Genomic DNA, 20859 nt, shown 5'->3' with positions numbered 1-20859 from the left:
AGTGACACCTTGCCCTGTAAGCTGCAGTATGGGTTTGGCAATCTCTCCAAAAAGCATGCTGGACACACTCTTAAGTTAAACCTGCATTATTAACATTGACAAAACCACACCTTATGTCTAGAACACCAACAAAACAATAAACTAAGCCCCAATTTGTAGTGTTTTCTGATTTCTGACATGTAAATGATCACACTGAAAATTTAACAATCAGCTCTTGGGAGCTGGTGCTAGCTGGGTCTAGCATAGCCCTGCCCCCAAACCAGTTGGGTGGACCCTTTGTTGTTGTTATTTTGATAAGAACCCCTCAGTTGTACTGCTGGTTTTTGTTTGTTTGTTTGTTGTTGTTGTTGTTTTTGCAGGGCAATGAGAGTTAAGTAACTTGCCCAGGGTTACACAGCTAGTAAGTGTCAAGTGTCCGTGAGGCTGGATTTGAACTCAGGTCCTCCTGAATTCAGGGCCAGTGCTCTATTCACTGCACAACTTAGCTGCCCCTGAGGATATATTTTTCAGAAAAAGTAATTGCTTATATGAACCCTCAGGGTCTGAACTGTCCATTGCAGTGAATAGGGGAAGCCCTACTGGGAAACTCATCTTTTCTCCACCCCTCCAAGAAAATCACCTTGTGCTGTACCTTGCATATATATTTTGTTGTACTGCAGTGATGATGACTCCTACAAGACACAAGAAGAAGGAATCAAAGATAGAAACCATATTTTCTTGGTCTAGTTTTCAGAAAACCTCCCCTTCCCCAGTCCCTGTCTATCCTTGAGAGAAATTGACACCACATCCAGGAGATGTCCAGTCCCAGGGGGCTGGTCTTGAGTCTGAATCCTCTTCCACCTCCAACGGCACAACTCACAGATGAACAACAGGTGCAAATATGAAGCAACTAGGCTAAATTAACTTCACCCTTCCTGAGAAGAGAGGAATATCTTTTTCTGGTGTCCTTCCATTCCAGAATGATTAGCTTTCCTGATCCAGTATGTGTATCAATGGGAATCATGTTCATCTGCGCTCAAGAACAGCACCCTCTCCTCCTCCACCACCATCCCTTAAGGATTTAGGAAGAAGCATCTGTCTTTATCTACAGAAAGATGCCCGCCACATTAATAAATCCAGGTTGATTGACTGATCTTATAGTATTAATGATATAGAGATGAACTGTATTTAAATGACGTTTGCCCCCCAAAATGCAATTTACAAACAACTTTTCTGAAAAAATTATCTATTAAGTGATGGAGAGGTAGGGGGATGTGTGTTTGGAGGACCCTTTCCTCCTACAAGAAATCATAGGTTCTCGAAGTCATGCTGTAATAATAAAATGATGTGGTAGGTGGTATAGTGGGCAGAGTACCAGCCCTGGAGTCATGAAGACCTGAGCTCAAATCTGGACCCAGATACTTACTAGCTGTATGACCCTGAACAAGTCACTTCACCCTGTTTATCTCAGTTTCCTCATCTGTAAAATGAGCTGGAGAAGAAAATGGCAAACCACTCCAGGATCTGTCAAGAAAACCCCAAATAGAGTCACAAAGAGTTGGACATGACTGAAAAATGATTAAACAACAATAATAAAATATACAGGTATGTTACGTAGGTAAGGTAACTGAGTTTGCAATATATTCAGCATGTATTGCATACATTCTCTTGCTGCATTAGTGGTAGCAATTCAGAAATTGTATTGGCCAGCGGAGAAATTCCCTGGGGGCACTTGCCTTTTTTTAAAACTAATTTGAAGGGAAGCTAGGTGGCACAGTGGATAAAGCACCAGCCCTGGATTCGGGAGGACCTGAGTTCAAATCTGGCCCCAGACACTTGACACTTGCTAGCTGTGTGACCCTGGGCAAATCACTTAACCCTCATTGCCCCGCAGAAAAACCCCACAAAAAAACAAAGAAAAGGGGCAGCTAGATGGCACAGTGGATAGAGCACTGGCCCTGGAGTCAGGAGGACCTGAGTTCAAATCTGGCCTCAGACACTTAACAGTTACTAGCTGTGTGACCCTGGGCAAGTCACTTAACCCCAATTGCCTTACTTAAAAACAACACCCCCCCCCAAAAAAAAAACAAAGAAAAAAAAATCTAATCTGATGAACCAGGGCCTTCCACAAGGCTTTTGGTCAGATGGCCAATGACCTAATAAAGCAGGCTGAACTGTGTCAACAAAAGTAAACTACAGGGTTTGAAAAGACCGGTTGACTGATACCATTGACCTCCAGGAAAGCTATGAAAACTCTACTTCCAGTGGCCTGATGGAACTGCTGGGCCAGTGATCTCAGTGAGGGGTGGGGGGCGTGGAGGGGGGTACCTATGTTGGTGGTGAGAAGACCCTCCCGTCCCCGACAGTCTCCCACTGTGGGATGTCTGGCCTTGAGCCTTCAGGGACACTAAACAGATTGCATCTGGAGTGTGAGGCAGCAGTGCAATGATTCTTCAGTGCAAGGATTCTTCAGCTGACTAACCAGAGAGCAAGAAAGAGAGCACGCCAGGAGTCTGGACGTGGAAGTCCAGCTTACATTGTTTCTTGAAGGCCACACCTCCTCTAAAATCCTCTTTGTAGCAATCACTTTTCAATACAATTAGGTTCTGATTAGTGTAAATAATGAGGATGAGTGATGAATCCTGTGGAGCAGCATTATTCAAATTCACACTGCACATTTCCATTGGGCTGGAAACCAGTGGCCATATTTTACACAATTATAACCTCAAATAGTGCGAATACAGATAAATGCAACTGCTTCAAGGGATTCATCCTAATGCAAACTTTACAGATCATAGGGTTGTTTCCTTGTCTCTCTCCTTCCTTTCTCCCACTCACCTTTTGGGGTGGCTAGCTTATCAGTATCCCATTACAGCTATTCCTTCCACCTCTGCACTTCCCCCATTGCGATTTTGCTGTATCTCATGTCAGCATAAGAAATTAAATGGGAATTTTGGGGAGTTTTGTAGATGTTACAGACAACACTTAAAGGTTAGCAGATGACAGAAAAAGTTGAGAAACTCAGGAATACACAAAATATACATATAGTAATGTATAATGCCAACATATTTTATCTTTTAATATCATAATTCAGACTTCTCCTCTGGTACAAAGGGAGGGCCAAAAAACTTTACGCAGATTTTCTAGATTTTGGGAAGGGGAGGGCACCCCTAACACCCACAATATGGATGGGAAAAATGTATTTTTACTGTTGGCGATTGGGATAGTCACTGGACCTGTGATTTCATTGGAAATCCAGGTGAGCAAATGCCCTCTACCAGTGCAGGTCAACACCTTCTCTGAAACTGAGAGAGTAGCCTAGAGCTCTGGTAAGTGATTAGCTCAAGGTCATACAGCCAGTATATGTCAAAGGCAAGATTTGAGCCCAAGTCTTCCTCTTCCTTTCCCTCTCCCTCCCTCTCTCTCTCTGTCTCTCAACACATTGCCTCTGTTATATTTATACTGAAAGAAAAAAAATTAGTGCTAATTATAAGTGCTTTTGAGAAGGTAGGAATGCTTGTTACTTTTGATATCAGAAACCTAAATAGACAACAGGGAGGCCATGTTACTTTTACATGTTACATCAGGTTACTTTGGTCTCCCCCTCTGTCTCTGTGACTGAGGACTTCTGAACATCCTCCGAGCCCTCTGCTCCCAGGCCTCTGAGCATATTTTTCCAGCGGGTCAGACAGCTGCGGGCAGAGCAGCGGATCTCCCTACTTCGCAGGGCGTAGATGACAGGGTTCACCATGGAATTGATCAGGCACAGCATGGAGCAGAAGGCAAAGACCTTCTTAATGTGTTCATCCAAAGAGGCAGCCAGACTATAGACCATGAGGGTCAGCACGGGCAGCCAACACAGAAGGAGCACCATCAGCACCACTCCCAGGGTCTTGGCCAGCCTCACATCCAGCCGCATCCGGGACAGACCCATTAACCGCTTCTGCTGGTACACTACCAAGCTGGCCGAGTGCTGGTAGGCCTTCCACAGGACATAAGTATAAGTGTAGATGATGGCCACCAGCAGAATGGCGATGAGCAGGATCCAGCTCAGCAGGTAGTTATTGGGAATTAGAGGAAAGAGTTCAGAGCAGAGCCCAGGGCAACAGGTCCAGCCCATGAGTGGCAGGTAGGAGACCACCATTGACATGGTCCACATGGCTGCAAGCATCACCAGCGCCCTTCCCCGGGTGGCCAGGGCCTTGTATTTGGCAGGGTGGCTTAAGCAGAGGTAGCGGTCAATGGCGGTCAGCAGTAGGCTGCCCACAGAGCCCGTGAAGGTCATGGTGACGCCCCCAAGCTTCAGGAGGAAGGCCTGCTTAGATTCTTCCTGGTGGAAGACGTGGAATTTTACAAAGCTGATGACGAAGACCAAGCTGGCCAGGAAGTCAGCCCCTGCGAGGCTGCTAATGAACAGGTAAGAGGATTTTCTGCGGAGCCTCGGGGAGGACAGGATCAGGAAGAGCACAATGGCGTTCTCCAACACACACAACATGCCCAGGAGGGAGCACAACACGGCGATGGCCGTCTTCTGGGGAAAATCCAGGACCATGTAGTCCCGCAAGGCATCATAATCCAAGTGTTCATGGGAGGTATTGGTAGAGTTCGAGCATCTCTCCATGGTGGGGTGGATCTCTGAGGACAGCTAGACCTCTGCAGAAGGACAGACATGAAGAAAGATAGCATTAATGTCCCATCATGCCCCAGGCACTCAGGAGATGTTGGAAAGGGCTGACCCCCAATGGGGGCGGTCTGTGGAGAATCTGTCTTCTGTGTCCCAAGTCTCCCTGTTCTCCATCCTTTCCTTCTCCAACTGGGGGTGATCTCCCAAATTCTAGATTCCCAGCCCCCTCCCCACCCGCAGTTCTTCCTTACTCTTCTCCATCAGCACAGGCCCTTAGCACCTCTAACCGTGCAAATGACCAAAACTCAAAGTGGATTGTGAATCAATCCTGTAATTGTCAACCTAGGTTGGAGGCAGAGACTAAGCCCTACTCCTGTAACCTGGTCCTTTCTGTGGGGATTATAAACTCTTCTAGTCCCCCATCATGTTTTGCTGCTAGCCCTGCAGCATTCACAGGTGGGCCAGGAAGTGAGATAGGGAAGCCGTGACTGACTCTAGGGGTTCAATCCCAAGATCGTAGAATGACAGAGCTGAAAGGAACCTTTAGACTGAAGAATGTTAGAACTGGAACAGATCTAGAACAGAGACTGTCACAGCCAGGAGGTACCTCATAACAGATTGGCAGAGCTAGAAGGGACCTAACATAAGTCTAAGTTGGAAGGATAGTAGAACACAGGATGTCAGAGCTGGGAGGGCCCTTAGAACACAGAATGTGAGGGCTAGAAGGGTAGTCTTTGCAGAAGAGTGACTGGGATTGTGAAGGGCCTGACAACCAGGTTGTACAAGGATCAGTTGAACAAACCGGGGCCATAACATTTGAGAGCTGGAAAGGATTTCAATCACCAGCTAGTCCAGCTTATCCATGGAAGGAATTCCCAGGACTACCTGACTGCCAGTTTTCCAACCTCTATTTGAAGACCTCCAAGGGGCAGGAAGCCACCAGGTCTCTGGGCAGCCCCTTCCTGTTTTAGGGAAGCTCTAATGGTTAGGAAGGTTTTTTTGTTTTACATATCAAGCTTACTCTGGCCACTGTGGTTCCTACTCAGTGCTGCTGAGGTCAGGCAGGACAAATCTAATGCTTCCTTCCCCTAATTGGCCTTTAATACTAGAAGACAGTTAGGGGCAGCTAGGTGGTGCAGTGGATAGAGCACTGGCCCTGAAGTTGGGAGGACCTGAGTTCAAATCTTACCTCAGACACTTACTAGCTATGTGACCCTGGTAAGTCACTTGACCCCAATAGACTTAAACATCTGGGGCCATCTCCAGTTGTCCTGATGTATATCTTGTCACCGGACTCAGATAGCTCTGGAGGAGAGAGTAGGGCTGGTGACCTTGCACAGCCCTCCCTCACTTTAATCTAATTCACTGTAAGTAATGACATCACCTCCTCATGTCATGGTCTTCTTTGAGAATGAAGGGCAAACAACGACAACTAGAAGATAGTTAACTGCTCCCTCCTGGGTCTTCTCTTTTCAAGCCTAAGTGGGATTGGTTCCCATGACAGATTCTCATATGTCATGGATGTGAGGCATGGTCACGTGCTGTTCATGAGCATTTTTGCCAATGACTTGGAATTAAAGCACAGATGGTGTGGCCAAGATCTCATTCACTTTTAGGGGCTACCACATCATGTTGTTGACTCCTTGAGACTGCAGCCCACTGAGCCCCCAGACATTTTTCAGCATGAGAGCTGTCCATCTGTGACTTAACCATATTGTACCTGTAAAACTTTGTCCCCATTGAATTTCATCTTAATAGATTCAGACCAAGGCTCTGACCTACATAGATCCTGACTCTGCCACCCTCTCTGTTGGCTATCCTGCCCAGCTTCATGTTGGCAGCAAACTCGATGCCATCTACACCTTCATCCAAGTCACTGAATCAACAACACTTGACCAAACCCAGATCCTTGGGGCACTCCACCGGAGACCTCCTGCCATCTGGGCATTGAACTATTAAAAGCTCTTCTTTCAATCCAGACATCCAACCAGTTTCTGCTGCCATTGATTTCATTGTCTGATTCATATTTTTCCACCTTAGCCAAAAGAATAGTATGTGATTCTCTAGCTAAAGTTTTTCTCAAGTTTAGGCAAACTGTATGGACAGCCATCTCCTCACCTACCAGCTTGGTGATCTGATCAAAGAAAGAAGTCAGGGTTGTTCTAGCAGGAGGAGCTCCTGATGAAGCCAGGCTGACTCTGGTCATTGTTGCTTACTGTTCTAGATGTTCACCAGTACAAACTACTTCTTGAACTATCACAGGTGGTTTGACCTATGTACTTTATGATTCAGTTCAGGTTGCCCTTCTTTAGATGAACTCATGGCCCATTGACCAGGGGCCCACCATATTGATACCCAAATTAGGGTGGACCACTATAGTTCAGAACTCCGAAGCCCAAGAGATGCACCAGGCTTGTCTCCTCTGTGTTATTGTTTAGTTGTTTCAATCATGTCCAATTCTGCTCAACCCCATTTGGGGTTTTCTAGAAAAAGAGACTGGAGTGGTTTGTCATCTCCTTCTCTGGATCATTTTATAGATGAGGAAACTGAGGCAAACAGGGTTAAGTGACTTGCCCAGGGTCACACATCTAATAAGTTTCTGAGTGACACGGGCAAGAGATCCACCAGGCTCATTTTCCCAGTAGCCATGGTTTTAGGCATGCTGCCCAGCGAGGAAGGACTTTCTAACAAATTAGTGCTACCCAAAGATGGCTGCCTTGGGAAGTGAAATATTCTCCATCACTGGATAGCTTCAAGGATTTAGTCATAGAGCCAGGGGAGGCCATTGAAGTCACCCAGCCCAATTTCATCTTACGGAAAGTGAGGCCCAGACTTAAAGTAATTTGCCTAAGGTAACACAGGTATGTAGCAGGGCTAGGATTGAGTGATCCCAAAGGTTCCTTCTAGCTCTGAAGCCTGCAATCTTTTTTTTTTTTCCAGGGCACACAGTGAAGCCTGCAATCTTAACTGCACATCCTATGCATCTCACAATTCTGTATACACCTCCTCCCATCAACCTTCACTAGTAGGAAAGGGGTGGGGGCTGCTGCCAACCTGAAAAACCCTACAAGGGGCATTTCAATGAGACAAGTGCTCTTGTTTGAAATGTCACCATAGTCTACAAAAGAGGAGAGAGGGAGGAAGTGCCCAGGGCTGGAGTCATGGGCCCGTGGCCAAGCGTGGCAAGACAAGTCTTTTTTCAGCACTTTCTAAAAGACCCTCTTGTACTCCCCCCCTTTCTCTTCCCCTCCCTTGTTCCGGAAGCAAGGTCTCAGGGGATCTGAGAGGATCCAAGTAGATCCTCCCCACCCCTCTGGCACTGCCACCCCAGTCTGCACTGGCTTTGTTGTCCATCACTTCTCCCTTGTTGGAGGAGGGAGGCTGAAGAGCAAGCAGAGGAAATGACTTACCCAATACTGGAGCTTCAGGGCCAAGATGGGTGATGGGAAGGCTTCTGGGATCGGGGCAGGGGGCAAACTCTACTGGCCCCAGCAGATCCCTCCCTGGAGAGTCTGGGAGGTTGGTAGGTTGAGCCATGCAAACATCGTTACTGGGAAGGACAGTTAGAGCAAATAGAAAAATGATAAGCTTGACGTGACGTAACCACAGGGTGTGTGAAGCAATAGATTGCTTACCTCTACTTCAAGAAAGCAAAATCGCTTTCCCTCCTAGCAGAAGTGGCCCCAAGCTTCACACAACAAGCATGTTAAGGTTTGCAGGCCCATAGAACGTTCATTCCGCTTGGCTTTGCACCGATGTCTCAAGCACTAGGTTCTCTTTGGGTTTCTGTCTACAGAGAGGGGCTTCTGAGGAGATTCTAAGAAAGGAAATGCTCTGGGTGGAGGAACTATGCCCTGGGGTGTGAACAAGGGGATTTCTGAATAGAAGTGAAAGTGTCCTCAGGCCTGTGGGAGTGGAAGGATCTGGCCAGATCAAGGCTTGGCTCGGTACCTACTGGGCAGGAAATCCAGGTGACTCCCCCAAACCCATGGGGGTTCAGAGAGTTTGCATGCAGCTGTGTTACTCTGGACCAGAGTCAATGTCTAGTCCGCATGTGTGTGTGGAGACTGAGAATTCAGAGATGCTTAGAAATAGAAGATATATATATATATATATATATATATATATATATATATACACACACACACACACACACACACACACATATATATATATATATACACACACACATATATATATATACACACACACATATATATACACACACACATACATATACATACATGCATACATACTATATATATATATATATATATATATATACACACATACATGCATACATACACTATATATATATATATATCAGGGCAATGAGGGTTAAGTGACTTGCCCAGGGTCACACAGCTAGTAGCTAGTAAGTGTCAAGAAGTATCTGAGGTCAAATTTGAACTCAGGTCTTCCTGAATCCAGGGCTGGTGCTTTATCCACTGTGCCACTTAGCTGCCCCTGAAATGGAAGAAATCTTGACATATGGGATGAGTGCTGGGGCCTAAGAAGTGACTAGGCTTAGAGGCCAAGAGACTTAGTACAGTGAAGGTTAGAAAGTAGCAGGTTAAGGGGCAGCTAGGTGGCGCAGTGGATAAAGCACCAGCCCTGGATTCAGGAGGACCTGAGTTCAAATCAGACCTCAGATATTTGACACTTACTAGCTGTGTGACTCTGGGCAAGTCACTTAACTCCAATTGCCTCACCAAAAAAAAATAGCAGGTTAGAATTGGAAGGCACAGTAGATAGAGCATCGGCCCTGGATTCAGGACCTGATTTCAAATCTGGCCTCAGACCCTTGACACCTACTAGCTGTGTGACCCTGGGCAAGTCACTTAATCCCAATTGCCTCACCAAAAAAAAAAAAAAGCATTGGAAGGGACCTGAGAACTCAGAATGTCTGAACTGAGAGGGACCTTAGCACACAGAATATCAGAGTTGGAAGGAGATAGAAGACAGAAGGTCAGAGCTGGAAGGGACCTTAGAACACAGGATGTCAGATCTGGGAAGGGCCTAGGACACAGAATGGCAGAGCTGGGAGAACCCTTAGAATTCAGAATGTCACAGCTGGGAGGGTTCTTAGCATATAGACTGTTAGAGCTTGAGGGGCTATTTGAACATAGAATACTAGAAGTAGATCCTTAGAACATAGGATGCCAGTGCTCAGAAAAACCTTAAAGCACAAAATGCTAAAGGTAGGGGAAACTTAGGCTGGACAGTGTTAGAACATAGAGTTTTGAAGCTGACAGGTAACTGAGAAGAGAGAATGTTGGTGTTGGGAAATCCCCTAGAACATAGGTGGTTAGGGCTAGAGGAGACATAGAATAGAGAATGTTAGAACCCAGAATTGTGAAGCTGGGAGGGAGCTTAGAATATAAACTGTGAAAGTTATCATGGACCAGAAACCCTCTTGTCCAAGTGCCCGTGGCTAGTGTGTGGCATGGGGGCTGCAAGCTACTTCCCACTATCTCACATTTGTCCTCCTCTTCCTCCTCCTCCTCGTCCCCCCCCCTTCCTCCTCCTCCTCCCCCTCCTCCTCCTCTTCCTCCTCTTCCCCTTCCTCCTACTCCCCTTCCTCCTCCACTTCTTCCACCTCCTCTTCTTCCTCCTCCTCCTCCTCTTGGCCGTGTTTATCAACATAATGTGAAGTGGAGAGTTCAGGTGGTTTTGCAGAATGGAAAGAATTCTGGGCTTCGAATCAAGAAGAGAACTGGGTTTGAATCCTACCTTTGGTAATTGTGCGACCATCAGAAAATCATTTAGCCTCTCCTAACCTCAGTCTATTGATTTCTCTTCCACCCCCCCCCCCCAGGGCAATGAGGGTTAAGTGACTTGCCCAGGGTCACACAGTTAGTAAGTGTCAAGTGTCTGAGGCTGGATTTGAACTCAGGTCCTCCTGAATCCAGGACCAGTGCTTTATCTACTGTGCCACCTAGATGCCCCCACATCTACTGATTTACAAAATGGGAATAATACTAAAACCTATCTCACAGAGTTGTGAGATTCAAATGAAATCCTACATATAAAGTGTTTTACAAACCTTAAAGAGCTATAGAAAGCAATCCATTCATCCACCAACAAGCATTTATTAAATGCCTACTGTATGGCAGGTACTCTGCCAGGTGCTGGGGATACCAAGTCAAAAACAAAACTGTCCCTGCTCCAAAGGGGCTCATGTTCCAGCTGGGAAGAAACTACCTGTGCATGAATAGGGACAGGACACATCCATCCACTGAGGGTCAGTCACCATTTACTTAATACCTGGTACATGCCAGGGGTCGTGCTAAGTGCTGGGGATACAGAAAGAGGCAAAAGTCAGTCTCTGCCCTCAGGGAGTTTACAATCTAATGGGGAAGATGGCAGGAAACCAAATATGTACAAAGTGAGTTATATACAAGACAGGGAATGAGTAACAGAGAGAAGGCTTCCAGTAAAAGGTGGGATTTAAAGGAAGCCAGAGAGGTCAACAGGCAGAGCAGAGAAGGAAGATTGTTCCAGGCATGGGGGACAGAGATGGAGGGAGGGAAGGGGGTAGGGAAGGAGTGGGGGAGAGAGAGAGAGAGAGAGAGAGAGAGAGAGAGAGAGAGATTGGTGGTTTAGGAAAATCAGTTTAGTGTCTGAATAGAGGATGGATTGAAGCAGGGGGAGACTTGAGGCAGGTAGACAGACCCACCAGCAAACAGGCTATTGCAGTAGTCCAGGTGTGAGGTGAGAGCCTGCACCAGAGAAGTGGCTGTGTCAAAGGAGAGGAGGAGGCATATTTGAGAGATGATGCAAAGGTGAAATAGACCTTGGCAACAGCTTGGATATGGGGGGTAAGAGATGGTGAGGAATCTAGGATAACTCCTCAGTTGTTAGTCTGAGGGACTGGGAGGATGGTGTTTCCTCTACAGTAATAGGGAAGGTAGAAGAGTTAGGGGTGGGGGACTTAGGGGGAAATATAACAAGTTCAGTTTTGGATATGTTGAGTTTAAGATGTCTATTACAGGGGGGGCAGCTAGGTGGCGCAGTGGATAAAGCACTGGCCCTGGATGCAGGAGGACCTGAGTTCAAATCTGACCTCAGATACTTGACACTTATTAGCTGTGTGACCCTGGGCAAGTCACTTAACCCCCATTGCCCCGCAAAAACAAAGAACAGAACAAAACAAAACAAAACAAAACAAAAAGATGTCTATTATATATTCAGTTTGAGATATCTGAAAGGCAGTTGGAGATGTGAGATTAGAGGTCAGCAGAGAGGCTGGAGGCTAGAGTAGATAGATTTGAGAATCATCAGCATGGGCAGCTAGATGGGGCAGTGGATAGAGTACTGGCCCTGGATTCAGGAGGACCTGAGTTCAAATCCGGCCTCAGACACTTGACACTCACTAGCTGTGTGACTCTGGGCAAGTCACTTAACCCTCATTGCCCTGCCAGAGAGAGAGAGAATCATCAGCATGTAGATGGTATCCACAGGAGCTGATGAGATCACCAAGTGAAGTAGGATGAAGGGAGAAGAGAAGAGGGCCCAGGGCAGAATCCAGAGGGACAATTACAGTTAGAGGGTATGATTTAGTAGAGGATCCAGCAAAGGAGACTAAGAAGGAGAGGTCAGAGAGGTGGGAGGGAAACTAGGAAAAGAGTGCTATCCAGAAAACACAGAGAGAAGAGAGTATTAAGGAGGAGAGTCCAACAGTGTCGAAAGCTGCCGAGAGGTCAAGGGGAAGGAGGACTGAGAAAAAGCCATTGGATTTGACAATGCAGAAATCATTGGTAACTTTGGAGAGAGCTGTGTGGGTAGAATGGTGAGGTTGGAAGTCAGATTGTAGGGGCAAGAAGAGAGAAGGTAGAGGCATCTCCTGTAGATGGGATTCTTGAGCTTAGCTACAAAGGGCAGAAGAGATCTAGGATCATTAGTTAGCAGGGGATGGAAGACCAAGGTGAGGGTTTTTTCAGGATGGGAGAGATGTGGAAAGGACTGTTAGACTCTGTCCTGGCCTTCAAAGCTGAGCTCAGGCACCACCTTTGGGAGGAAGGCTTTCCTGTTCCCCTCATCTTCTAGTGCCCCCCACCCCAATTATCTTATCTGTATTGTCTTCAAGGTAGAGAACTTCAGCATACTTACTGACTCTCCCACAAACACCTAAAACACTTATTTCCCTCTGCCTGACCTCAACCACATACAAAGATGGTGTCACTTGATCTCACCATCACCCACAAACAGACTGCCTCTATGTTCAAGAACTCTGAAGTGCCTTATCTGACCCAGCCCTGAACAGAGAGTGGTGCAAACAAGGCGTCACCTACTCAGGGCAAACGCTTCCAACTCTATGGTATGATTTTTTTTTTTTTTTTGCAGGGCAATGGGGGTTAAGTGACTTGCCCAGGATCACACAGCTATTAAGTGTCAAGTGTCTGAGGCCGGATTTGAACTCAGGTCCTCCTGAATCCAGGGCCAGTGCTTTATCCACTGTGCCACCTAGCTGCCCATCTAGGGTATGATCTTAATTACATGTTCCTTCTTCCAACAGGTCCTGCCCTTCTTACCAGTGACCCATGCTCTCAGCCCTTCCCTGCTTCCCCCATCAAGCTGCCCTGCCCTGCATCCTTTTCCTTCAGGGTTCTCCTCTGTGTAACCCCAAAATGAGCAACTTGAAAGCACTGAAGAGGAGAAAAGAGGGTGATTAGCATCAGAGGCAGAATTTGAATCCAGGTCCAGAGTAACTGCTCTTTCCATTATATCACAGGATGTCTTTCCTTTCATCTTTGGCAAATTAGTTTACCTTTTCGGTCCTCAGTTTCCTCAAATTGTTAAATAAGGGTGATAATACTTGCAATTACTATCTTACAGGGTCATTAGAAACATCAGAGGAAGGAAGCTTAAATACATGGGGGGTAAATTCCTTAACCTCTTTATTCTAATGTTCCACCCTGGCACACCCATCTTCATGTAGGTCAGTTATAGGTAGCTCAGTGAATAGGGTGCTGGGCTTGGAGTCAGGAAGACCTGAGTTCAAATCTGGTCTCAGACATTTACTAGCTGTGTGACTCTGGACAAATCACTTAACCTTGTTTGCCTCTATTTCCTTTTCTGTAAAATGGGGATAATAATAGTCCCTACCTCCCAGGGTTGTTGTGAGGATGAAATGGTCTAAACCCAGATCAGGCACCACCCCTTCCATAGGGGTTATCTCCCCTTTTAAAACATAAACTCCCTGAGAGCAGGGATGGTCTAGTTTTTCTCTTTGTGCCCCCAGTGCTTTGCACAGAATAAGTGCTAAATCATATTCATTCATTCATTCATTCATTCATTCATTCATCCTTCTTTCATTCTAGGTCTTCTTTCCCCTTCTTTCCCCTCCTAGAGTATAAGACCCCTGAAAGCAAAGGATCATGACTTACTTATCTTGGTGTGTACAAGGGACTTGCACAAAGGAGGTGGTCAGTATCTTTTGAATGGGTAGATGGATGAGTAGATAAAAGATTTCTCCATTTAATACCTCAATATTTCAATGCTCTAATCATCTAGGGTTTTGCCTGGGTGTTCACTCCCCCTACCCTAGGACAATCTCAAAACATCTTAGAATTTAAGTCTTTGAGATTTTCTATGGCCCGAAAATGTGTCACTCTATGGACAACTTGGGGGTAAGCCCCTTTGAGTCAAGCTCAGGGTAGCAGACTTGTAGTCTTAGATGCCCGCCCCCACTCTTCAAATCTTTCCCATTTGGCAGGACCTCCCAGGGTGCCATGTTCCCCAGGCAAAGCCTGGACAGCCCAGGACAACCCTGTGCCTGGATGAGACATCAGAAGAAGCCTTTAGAGGTCTCCATGTATATAATGGGCATGCTCTGGACTGGGTCCTGGCAAAATTGTGAAAGCAGTTGAGGTCTTTGGTGCCCCTAGCTCCCCATTTTGCATGTGCCCCTATCTCATCACCTTGGTCATTTTATGTTCATTACCTGCCACCCTCTGAGGTTCACAAAGGCCTCAACAGCTTCCCCCTTTCAAAATCTGATCTCAGGGAGGGATCTGAAACTCATTCACTTCATAGTACAAATGAGTCATAAGTGAAAAATGTGACCTCCACTCCCAGGGGGCCACTTGTAGTTTACCAAGAATCAGAGCTGGAAACTGAAGGAGTGAAGCTGTACTGGTAGTTTCCAGATCTGTGATATTAGCAGCTTAGGGAGAGCCCAATGAGAAATTCCTTCTACAGACTGTGCTGTGACTCGTAATCTTCAAGTACTGCATGGATCCCCAAGAGAGGCTGAGGGTCATCCAGCCAGGATGTGTCAAAGGCAGGAATGGAACCCAGGTCTTCCTGACTTGAGGACAGCCCGCTAGCCACCGTCAGGCTTGCTGTCATTTGCTTTATGTATACTTTGTATCATTCCCCAACCCTCACCCCCCACCCCCAACTCCCTTCCTCGAGGAGAAAGAAGGCAGGCTGTGTTTTTTTGTTTTGTTTTGTTTTTGCTTTTGGTCTGTATGTTCAGTGCCTGGCATAGAGTAGGTGCTGACTAAGCTTGGTTAATGCTTATTGGAATGAATTGCATCATCTGTCCAAACTGACACACTGGATGATATGGTCCCTCTAAGACCCTTCACAACCTGGCTCCAAAGTATCTTTCCAGCCTCACTGGACATTACTATTAGCAGCTAGGTGGCGCCATGGTGGATAGATAGATAGAGCACTGGGCTTGGAATGAGGAAGACTGATCTTCCTGAGTTCAAATCTGGCTGTGTGACTCTGGGCAAGTCACTTAACCTTATTTACCTCAGTTTCCTCACCTATAAAATGAGCTGGAAAAGGAAATGGCAAACCACTCCAGTATCTTGCCAAGAAAACCCCAAATGGGGGTCACAAAGAGTTGGATATAACTGGAAATGACTCAACAACAGTAACGATCCTCTTCATTGATCATTACTCTGTAATCAGTCCTCATATATGACACTATCTCTCATCTTCCATTGCCCTGCTTTTCCACTGGATATCCCCCCTATGCCTGTAATACACTTCTACCTCACCTCTATGTCAAAACATCCTGTTCAATCAATCAACATTAATAAACTTAATAAGCACCTACTATGTGCCAGACCCTGTCCTAAGCACCAGGGATACAAAACAGGCAAAAGACAGTACCTGCCTTCAAGGAGCTTGATCTAATGGGGGAGGCAACATGTAAATAATTTTATTAAAAGCAAACTATAAAAAAAAGAAATAAAAAAGCAAACCGTATACAGCAAACTATATTAATTAAGAAATAATTAATAGAAGCAAGGCACTAAAATTAAGAGGGTTTGGAAAAGGCTTCCATTAAAAGATGGGGTTTTAGTTGGGCCTTAAGGAATCCAGGGAGGTTAAGGGGAAGAGGAAGAATGTTCTAGGCATGGGAGACTGCCAGAGAGACTGTCTGGAGTACCTTAGACAGCCAAGAGCTCAGTGTCACTGGATTGAAGAGTCCATAGCTGGAAGCAAGTTGTAAGAGGACTGAAAGGTAAGAGGGGAATAGGTTAGGAAGGACTTTGAAGACCAAACTGAGCATTTTGTTTAATCCTGGAGGTAACAGGATTAAACAGGTTCTACCTTCAAGTGCAGGAAGTCTTAACTGATCTTCCCAACTGCTATTCCCCTCCCTCTTTAACCAGGCAGAAAGGTGGTGCAGTGGTTGGGGCACTGCAATTGGAGTCAGAAAAATGGGAGTTCAAAAATATCCCCCCAACAAGAAAAAGACCTATTTGTACAAAAATATTTCTAGCAGCTCTTTTTGTGGTGGCTAAGGATTGGAAATCAAAGGAATGTCCATCAATTGGGGAATGGCTAAACAAACTGTGGTATGTGATGGTGATGGAATATTATTATGCTATAACAATTGACAAGCAGGATGATTTCAGAAAGGCCTGGAAAGACTTGTATGAACTGATGTGTAGTGAAGCGAGCAGAATCAAGAGAACATTGTGGGGGGCAGTTAGGTGGCGCAGTGGATAAAGCACAGGCCCTGGATTCAGGAGTACCTGAGTTCAAATCCGACCTCAGACACTTAACACTTACTAGCTGTGTGACCCTGGGCAAGTCACTTAACCCTCACTGCCCCACAAAAAAAAAAAAAACACCAAAAAAGAGAACATTGTGCACAGAGACAGCAATATTGTTTGATGAAGAACTATGAATGACTTAACTATTCTCAGCAATACAATGATACAAGACAATCCCAAAGGACTATTGATAAAACATACTATCCACCTCCAAAGAAAGAACTGATACTGATAGAACAGACTGAAGTATGCTATTTCTCATTTTCTTTCATTTTCTTCTTTTAATAAAGTTTTCTTGTACAAAATGACAAATGTGGTAATGTTTTACATAATCATACATGTATAACCCATATCTGTTTGCTGCTTCAGGAAGAGGGGAGGGGAGGGAGGGAAAGAGGGATAAAAATTGGAACCCAAAACTATAAATAAAAATGTTTATTATATACAAAACAGAAATATGTGCATAGAAATAGGGGAGGTCATATTCCTAACTTTGTTAAATTTTTTTCCCCAAGGGGCAATGAGGGTTAAATGACTTGCCCAGGTCACACAGCTAGTAAGTGTCAAGTGTCTGAGGCCAGATTTGAACTCAGGTCCTCCTGAATCCATGGCTGGTGTTTTATCCACTGTGCCACCTAGCTGCCTCCTTTGTTAAAAATTTTAACCATGATTACTTATTCTTTGTATCTGTCTCCCTTGGTATTCAAGTTTGTCAGTTCTGTGGGTTTTTTTTTTCCTCTTTGCTTTATGAGCAGCCCAGGGATTAGACAAGGAGATAATTGTCAGATAGGACAGGTTGGAGAAACACACAGGCATATCTAATCACTTTGAATGAAATTTGTTTGGTTATTTTATGTAATTGTAATCCTGCACAATGTTCAAGTCCCAAATCTATAAATAGGATAATGTGATTTTTTTACACTTAACAAAAAAAAAAAAAGAAAGAAAGAAAGAAGGAAAGAAGGAAAGAAAGAAAGAAAGATGGAAGAGTTCAAACTTGACTTCAAAAACTTACTACTTTTGTAAGCACAGGCAAGTCACTTAACCTCTATCATGCTCAGTTTCCTCATCAATAAAACAGGGATAATATTAGCACCTCTATCCCAGGGTTGTTGTCAGGTTGAAATGAGATATTTGTGGATTTGTTTTTTTTTTTTTTAAATGAGATATTTGTAAGAATCTTGGGAAACCTTAAAACACTATATCAATGCTAGCTAACTCCTCAGTATTTACTTGAACTATCTTCCTATTCTGTATGCCCTTATATTTTTTTGGTTGTCTCCTGTTAAAATGGAAGCTTCTTATGAATTAATAATTATTTATTTGTTTAAAGTTTCGAGTTCCAAATTCTCTCCCTCTCTCATTCTTTCTCTCCCTACCCTCCCCCCTCCCCAAGGTTGCAAACAATCAGTATAGGTTATACAAGTGCAATTGCTTCTTATGAATTAGAATATTAGAATGATTTCATTCATTGTATGTATAGTCCCACCCTTAACGCCCCTCTGCCTCACCTGCATGGCACATAGTAGGAGCTTAATAAATGCTTGTAGATGAGGACAATGATGATGTCCCCCATAATGGCACCACTTTACTCTCATCACTCACCCAAACGAGAATGCAGCAGTCTTGCCTCAGCTCATTCGGTTCAACTCAGGAACAAAGAGACAGGGTAACATCAGCCAGTCTGGTTGTTTGACTGACTTTGGGCAAAATAATGAATCCCCATGGCCTGTTATGGTAACTATAGCCCACAGGATCACAGCACTTCAAGGTTTACACAGCCCGGGGAGATAGGTAGTATTACTCCCATTTTAGAGAAGAGGAGACTGAGGCCAGAGGGCAGTTAAATGGCTGAGTGTTAGAGCATCAGAGCAAGAATTTAAACCGTGTTCCTTTGATTCCAGAAGCAGTCTGCTCCTCCTGTGCCACACTGCTGTATGATATGATTATGGATTTGAGTCAGATTAAACTCTGACCATGGGGTCTGGAAGGTACCCAGACCTGCCCCAGTATAGTTTGTTAGAAGTTTATTGCTTGCCAAAATTCTCACTGTCTCCTTTAAGTTTTATTGCCAATTAACAGTATTTTTACTTCTGCTCAGTCTCCCCACTTGTCAGCTACATATTAGTTTTGTCTGCAATCTATCATGTGTCAGAACCCCAGTCAGTGGGTCAGGGAGTTTGCCCACCAATTCAATACTCGGGACTCAAGAAGAAAGGATGGGACTAGGCACAGAATGCAGCCATTGAGTTGAGACCAGATGTTAAGTAACATTGTCTCTTTTTCTCAGAGCAGAATCCCCTTGGCCTTGGGGTCCCAACAATGGATTATTCTTTTCTTCCCAACATAGCCAAAGATAAATTTTAACCCTGTCATCCTTATCTTTAGAGACAGGGGCCTGGAGAGGGGAGTCAGTGGGAACTGTGAGATGTGAAACATCTGACTCTCACTCCCCTGTTTCCTTTTCCTTTGGTTTGACCTTGTTCCCCCTCCCCTTTTCCCCCTTGTCCCTGGAACACGTATGCATGTCTCCATACGCACCCTGGGTGAGACAGGATTGGATGTTAGATTGTGAGCTCATCCACCCTAGGTGTATGTGGGGACAGTCCTTTTCAAGATTACTATAAAAACCTAGAGGATTGGGCATATCTTTGCAAGACTTCAATGTGTAATTGGGTTTTGCCCGTCCTCATGAGGATGTAATAAATCTGTCTCTGCTTGACTTGGTGGTCTCCTCGAGTTATTTGGGTAAACTGAGGCAGTTTGCTCCATACACTGCCAATGAAACATACATTTCCTCGCCCGCCTCTCCTGGCACCATGCCTCTACCCAAGCTCTCAGTGGTGCCTGTAACATCTTCCCTCTCCCCTCTGCCCTTTGGCATCCCAAGCTTTACTTGGTACAAGTGCCACTCCAAAGCAGTGTAAGAAATACCAGCTAAAACCAAGGGAGGAATGAATTCCTTTTAAAGTCAATTAAGATGAGAGAGTGAAATGAATCTATGGAGTTTTGCCTTGCTTGGTGGGCAGGCACCACTTTATCCCCAGAGCAGGGCCTTGGATATCCTTAGGGTCCCAGAGAAATGGCTTATATTCAGCTATCCCTGTTCTTGACTCTTTCGGGAGCTGGGAGGGATTCAGGACTAGAAAAGAAAGACACCCCACCCCCTTTCCTGAAAAACAACAACAAAAAGAGAAAGGATATATAAAATGACTCACAGTTCCTGGTGGCCCCTTAATCATCTCCTGGTGAGACTTTCTGTTCTTTTATATCAGGTCCTCTGTCTAAACTCTGGGTACAGCTCTCTGGTCTCAAACCAGAGTTCTATTACTTTCTTCAAAGAAAAGTGAGAGGTAAAAAATTTGGTTTCCTTCCGTCCTTGTCACCACTTCCTCCCTGGGCGCCTCTGAGCCAGTGATTGTCACTCCTTTCATTTACTCCCATCTGCTGGCCATATTCTTCCATTATTTCTTCTGGGAGGGATGCATTTTCTCCTCTTTGATGCAGTGAAAGAGAAGAATATAATGTCCAAGCCTGCCACCCACCCATCCATTCATCCATTCATCCATCCATCCATCCACCCATCCATTTGCATTTATTAAGTCAAATAGAACCTTGTTCTGGGCTTAGGGAAGATACAATGTATATATGAGATGGTCTTTTCCCACACATGAAGCTCTGAGGTTTTTCAAAACTCTTTCAAACCCCTTTTCTCACCCAGGCTAGTTGATCTCAACGGTGGCTGTTGCCTTCCAGGGAGTATATTACAGAGATTATACCCTGGAGGACTTAACACTTTTACCTCTAGTTCTCACCCTGGGGCCCAGCTGCCCCATTGGTGAGTCTCCTCATGTGACACACTGTAACTCTTGGGGGCTCATCTCTGTTTCACTGTTTCCAGGTCAGCTTCTCTTTGTCAGCCCTTCTGCCAGGCTGTATTGTCTTCCCTTCGAGGTCATTCTGGTGCTGTCAGGGCTACTCCCTTATGGTAAAACTCCCTTCCTGGTGTCTTTTCCAATCCAAATACCTCTTCTCAGACATGACTTCTCTATGGCCATTGTCTCTCTTATTAGAGCGGACACTCCTCGAAGGCAGGGATTGTCTTGCTTTTGTATTTTCAGCCCCACTCAGCGTGTCAACCAATATGTATTAGATACCATGTGGCAGGCACTGTGCTGAGCACTGTGGACACAAAGGAAGGGGAAAACCAAACAGCACCTGCCCTCAAGGAAG

General features: G+C 45.2%; 1 protein-coding gene across 3 annotated transcripts; it reads right to left on the bottom strand.

Annotated features, from left to right (window-relative positions):
- Nucleotides 1-631: 631 nt before the first annotated feature.
- Nucleotides 632-19937, bottom strand: CNR2 (cannabinoid receptor 2). Of its 3 annotated transcripts, XM_043997045.1 has the most exons (5): nt 19845-19935; nt 16014-16081; nt 8014-8153; nt 3549-4632; nt 632-671 (listed from the first exon to the last, which is right to left on the bottom strand). In XM_043997045.1, exon 4 carries the CDS (start codon nt 4598-4600, stop codon nt 3563-3565), a length of 1038 nt encoding a protein of 345 aa, XP_043852980.1. In that variant the 5' UTR covers nt 4601-4632; nt 8014-8153; nt 16014-16081; nt 19845-19935; the 3' UTR covers nt 632-671; nt 3549-3562. The 3 variants fall into 3 exon arrangements, with proteins under 3 accessions (XP_043852980.1, XP_043852978.1, XP_043852979.1); XM_043997043.1 differs by lacking the exon at nt 632-671 and having other exon boundaries at nt 3047-4632; XM_043997044.1 differs by lacking the exons at nt 632-671; nt 16014-16081 and having other exon boundaries at nt 3047-4632; nt 19845-19937.
- Between the last annotated feature and the right edge of the window lie 922 nt (nt 19938-20859).

This window comes from Dromiciops gliroides, chromosome 3 (genome assembly GCF_019393635.1).
Source record: "Dromiciops gliroides isolate mDroGli1 chromosome 3, mDroGli1.pri, whole genome shotgun sequence".
NCBI classification, from domain to species: domain Eukaryota; kingdom Metazoa; phylum Chordata; class Mammalia; order Microbiotheria; family Microbiotheriidae; genus Dromiciops; species Dromiciops gliroides.
The sequence above is the reverse complement of the archived record's forward strand: the minus strand, read 5'-3'. Positions and strand labels throughout refer to the sequence as shown.

Bases quoted from the DNA above. Each gene is read 5' to 3' on its own strand.
- CNR2 (XM_043997044.1), bottom strand. From the start codon at position 4,600: ATGGAGAGATGCTCGAACTCTACCAATACCTCCCATGAACACTTGGAT.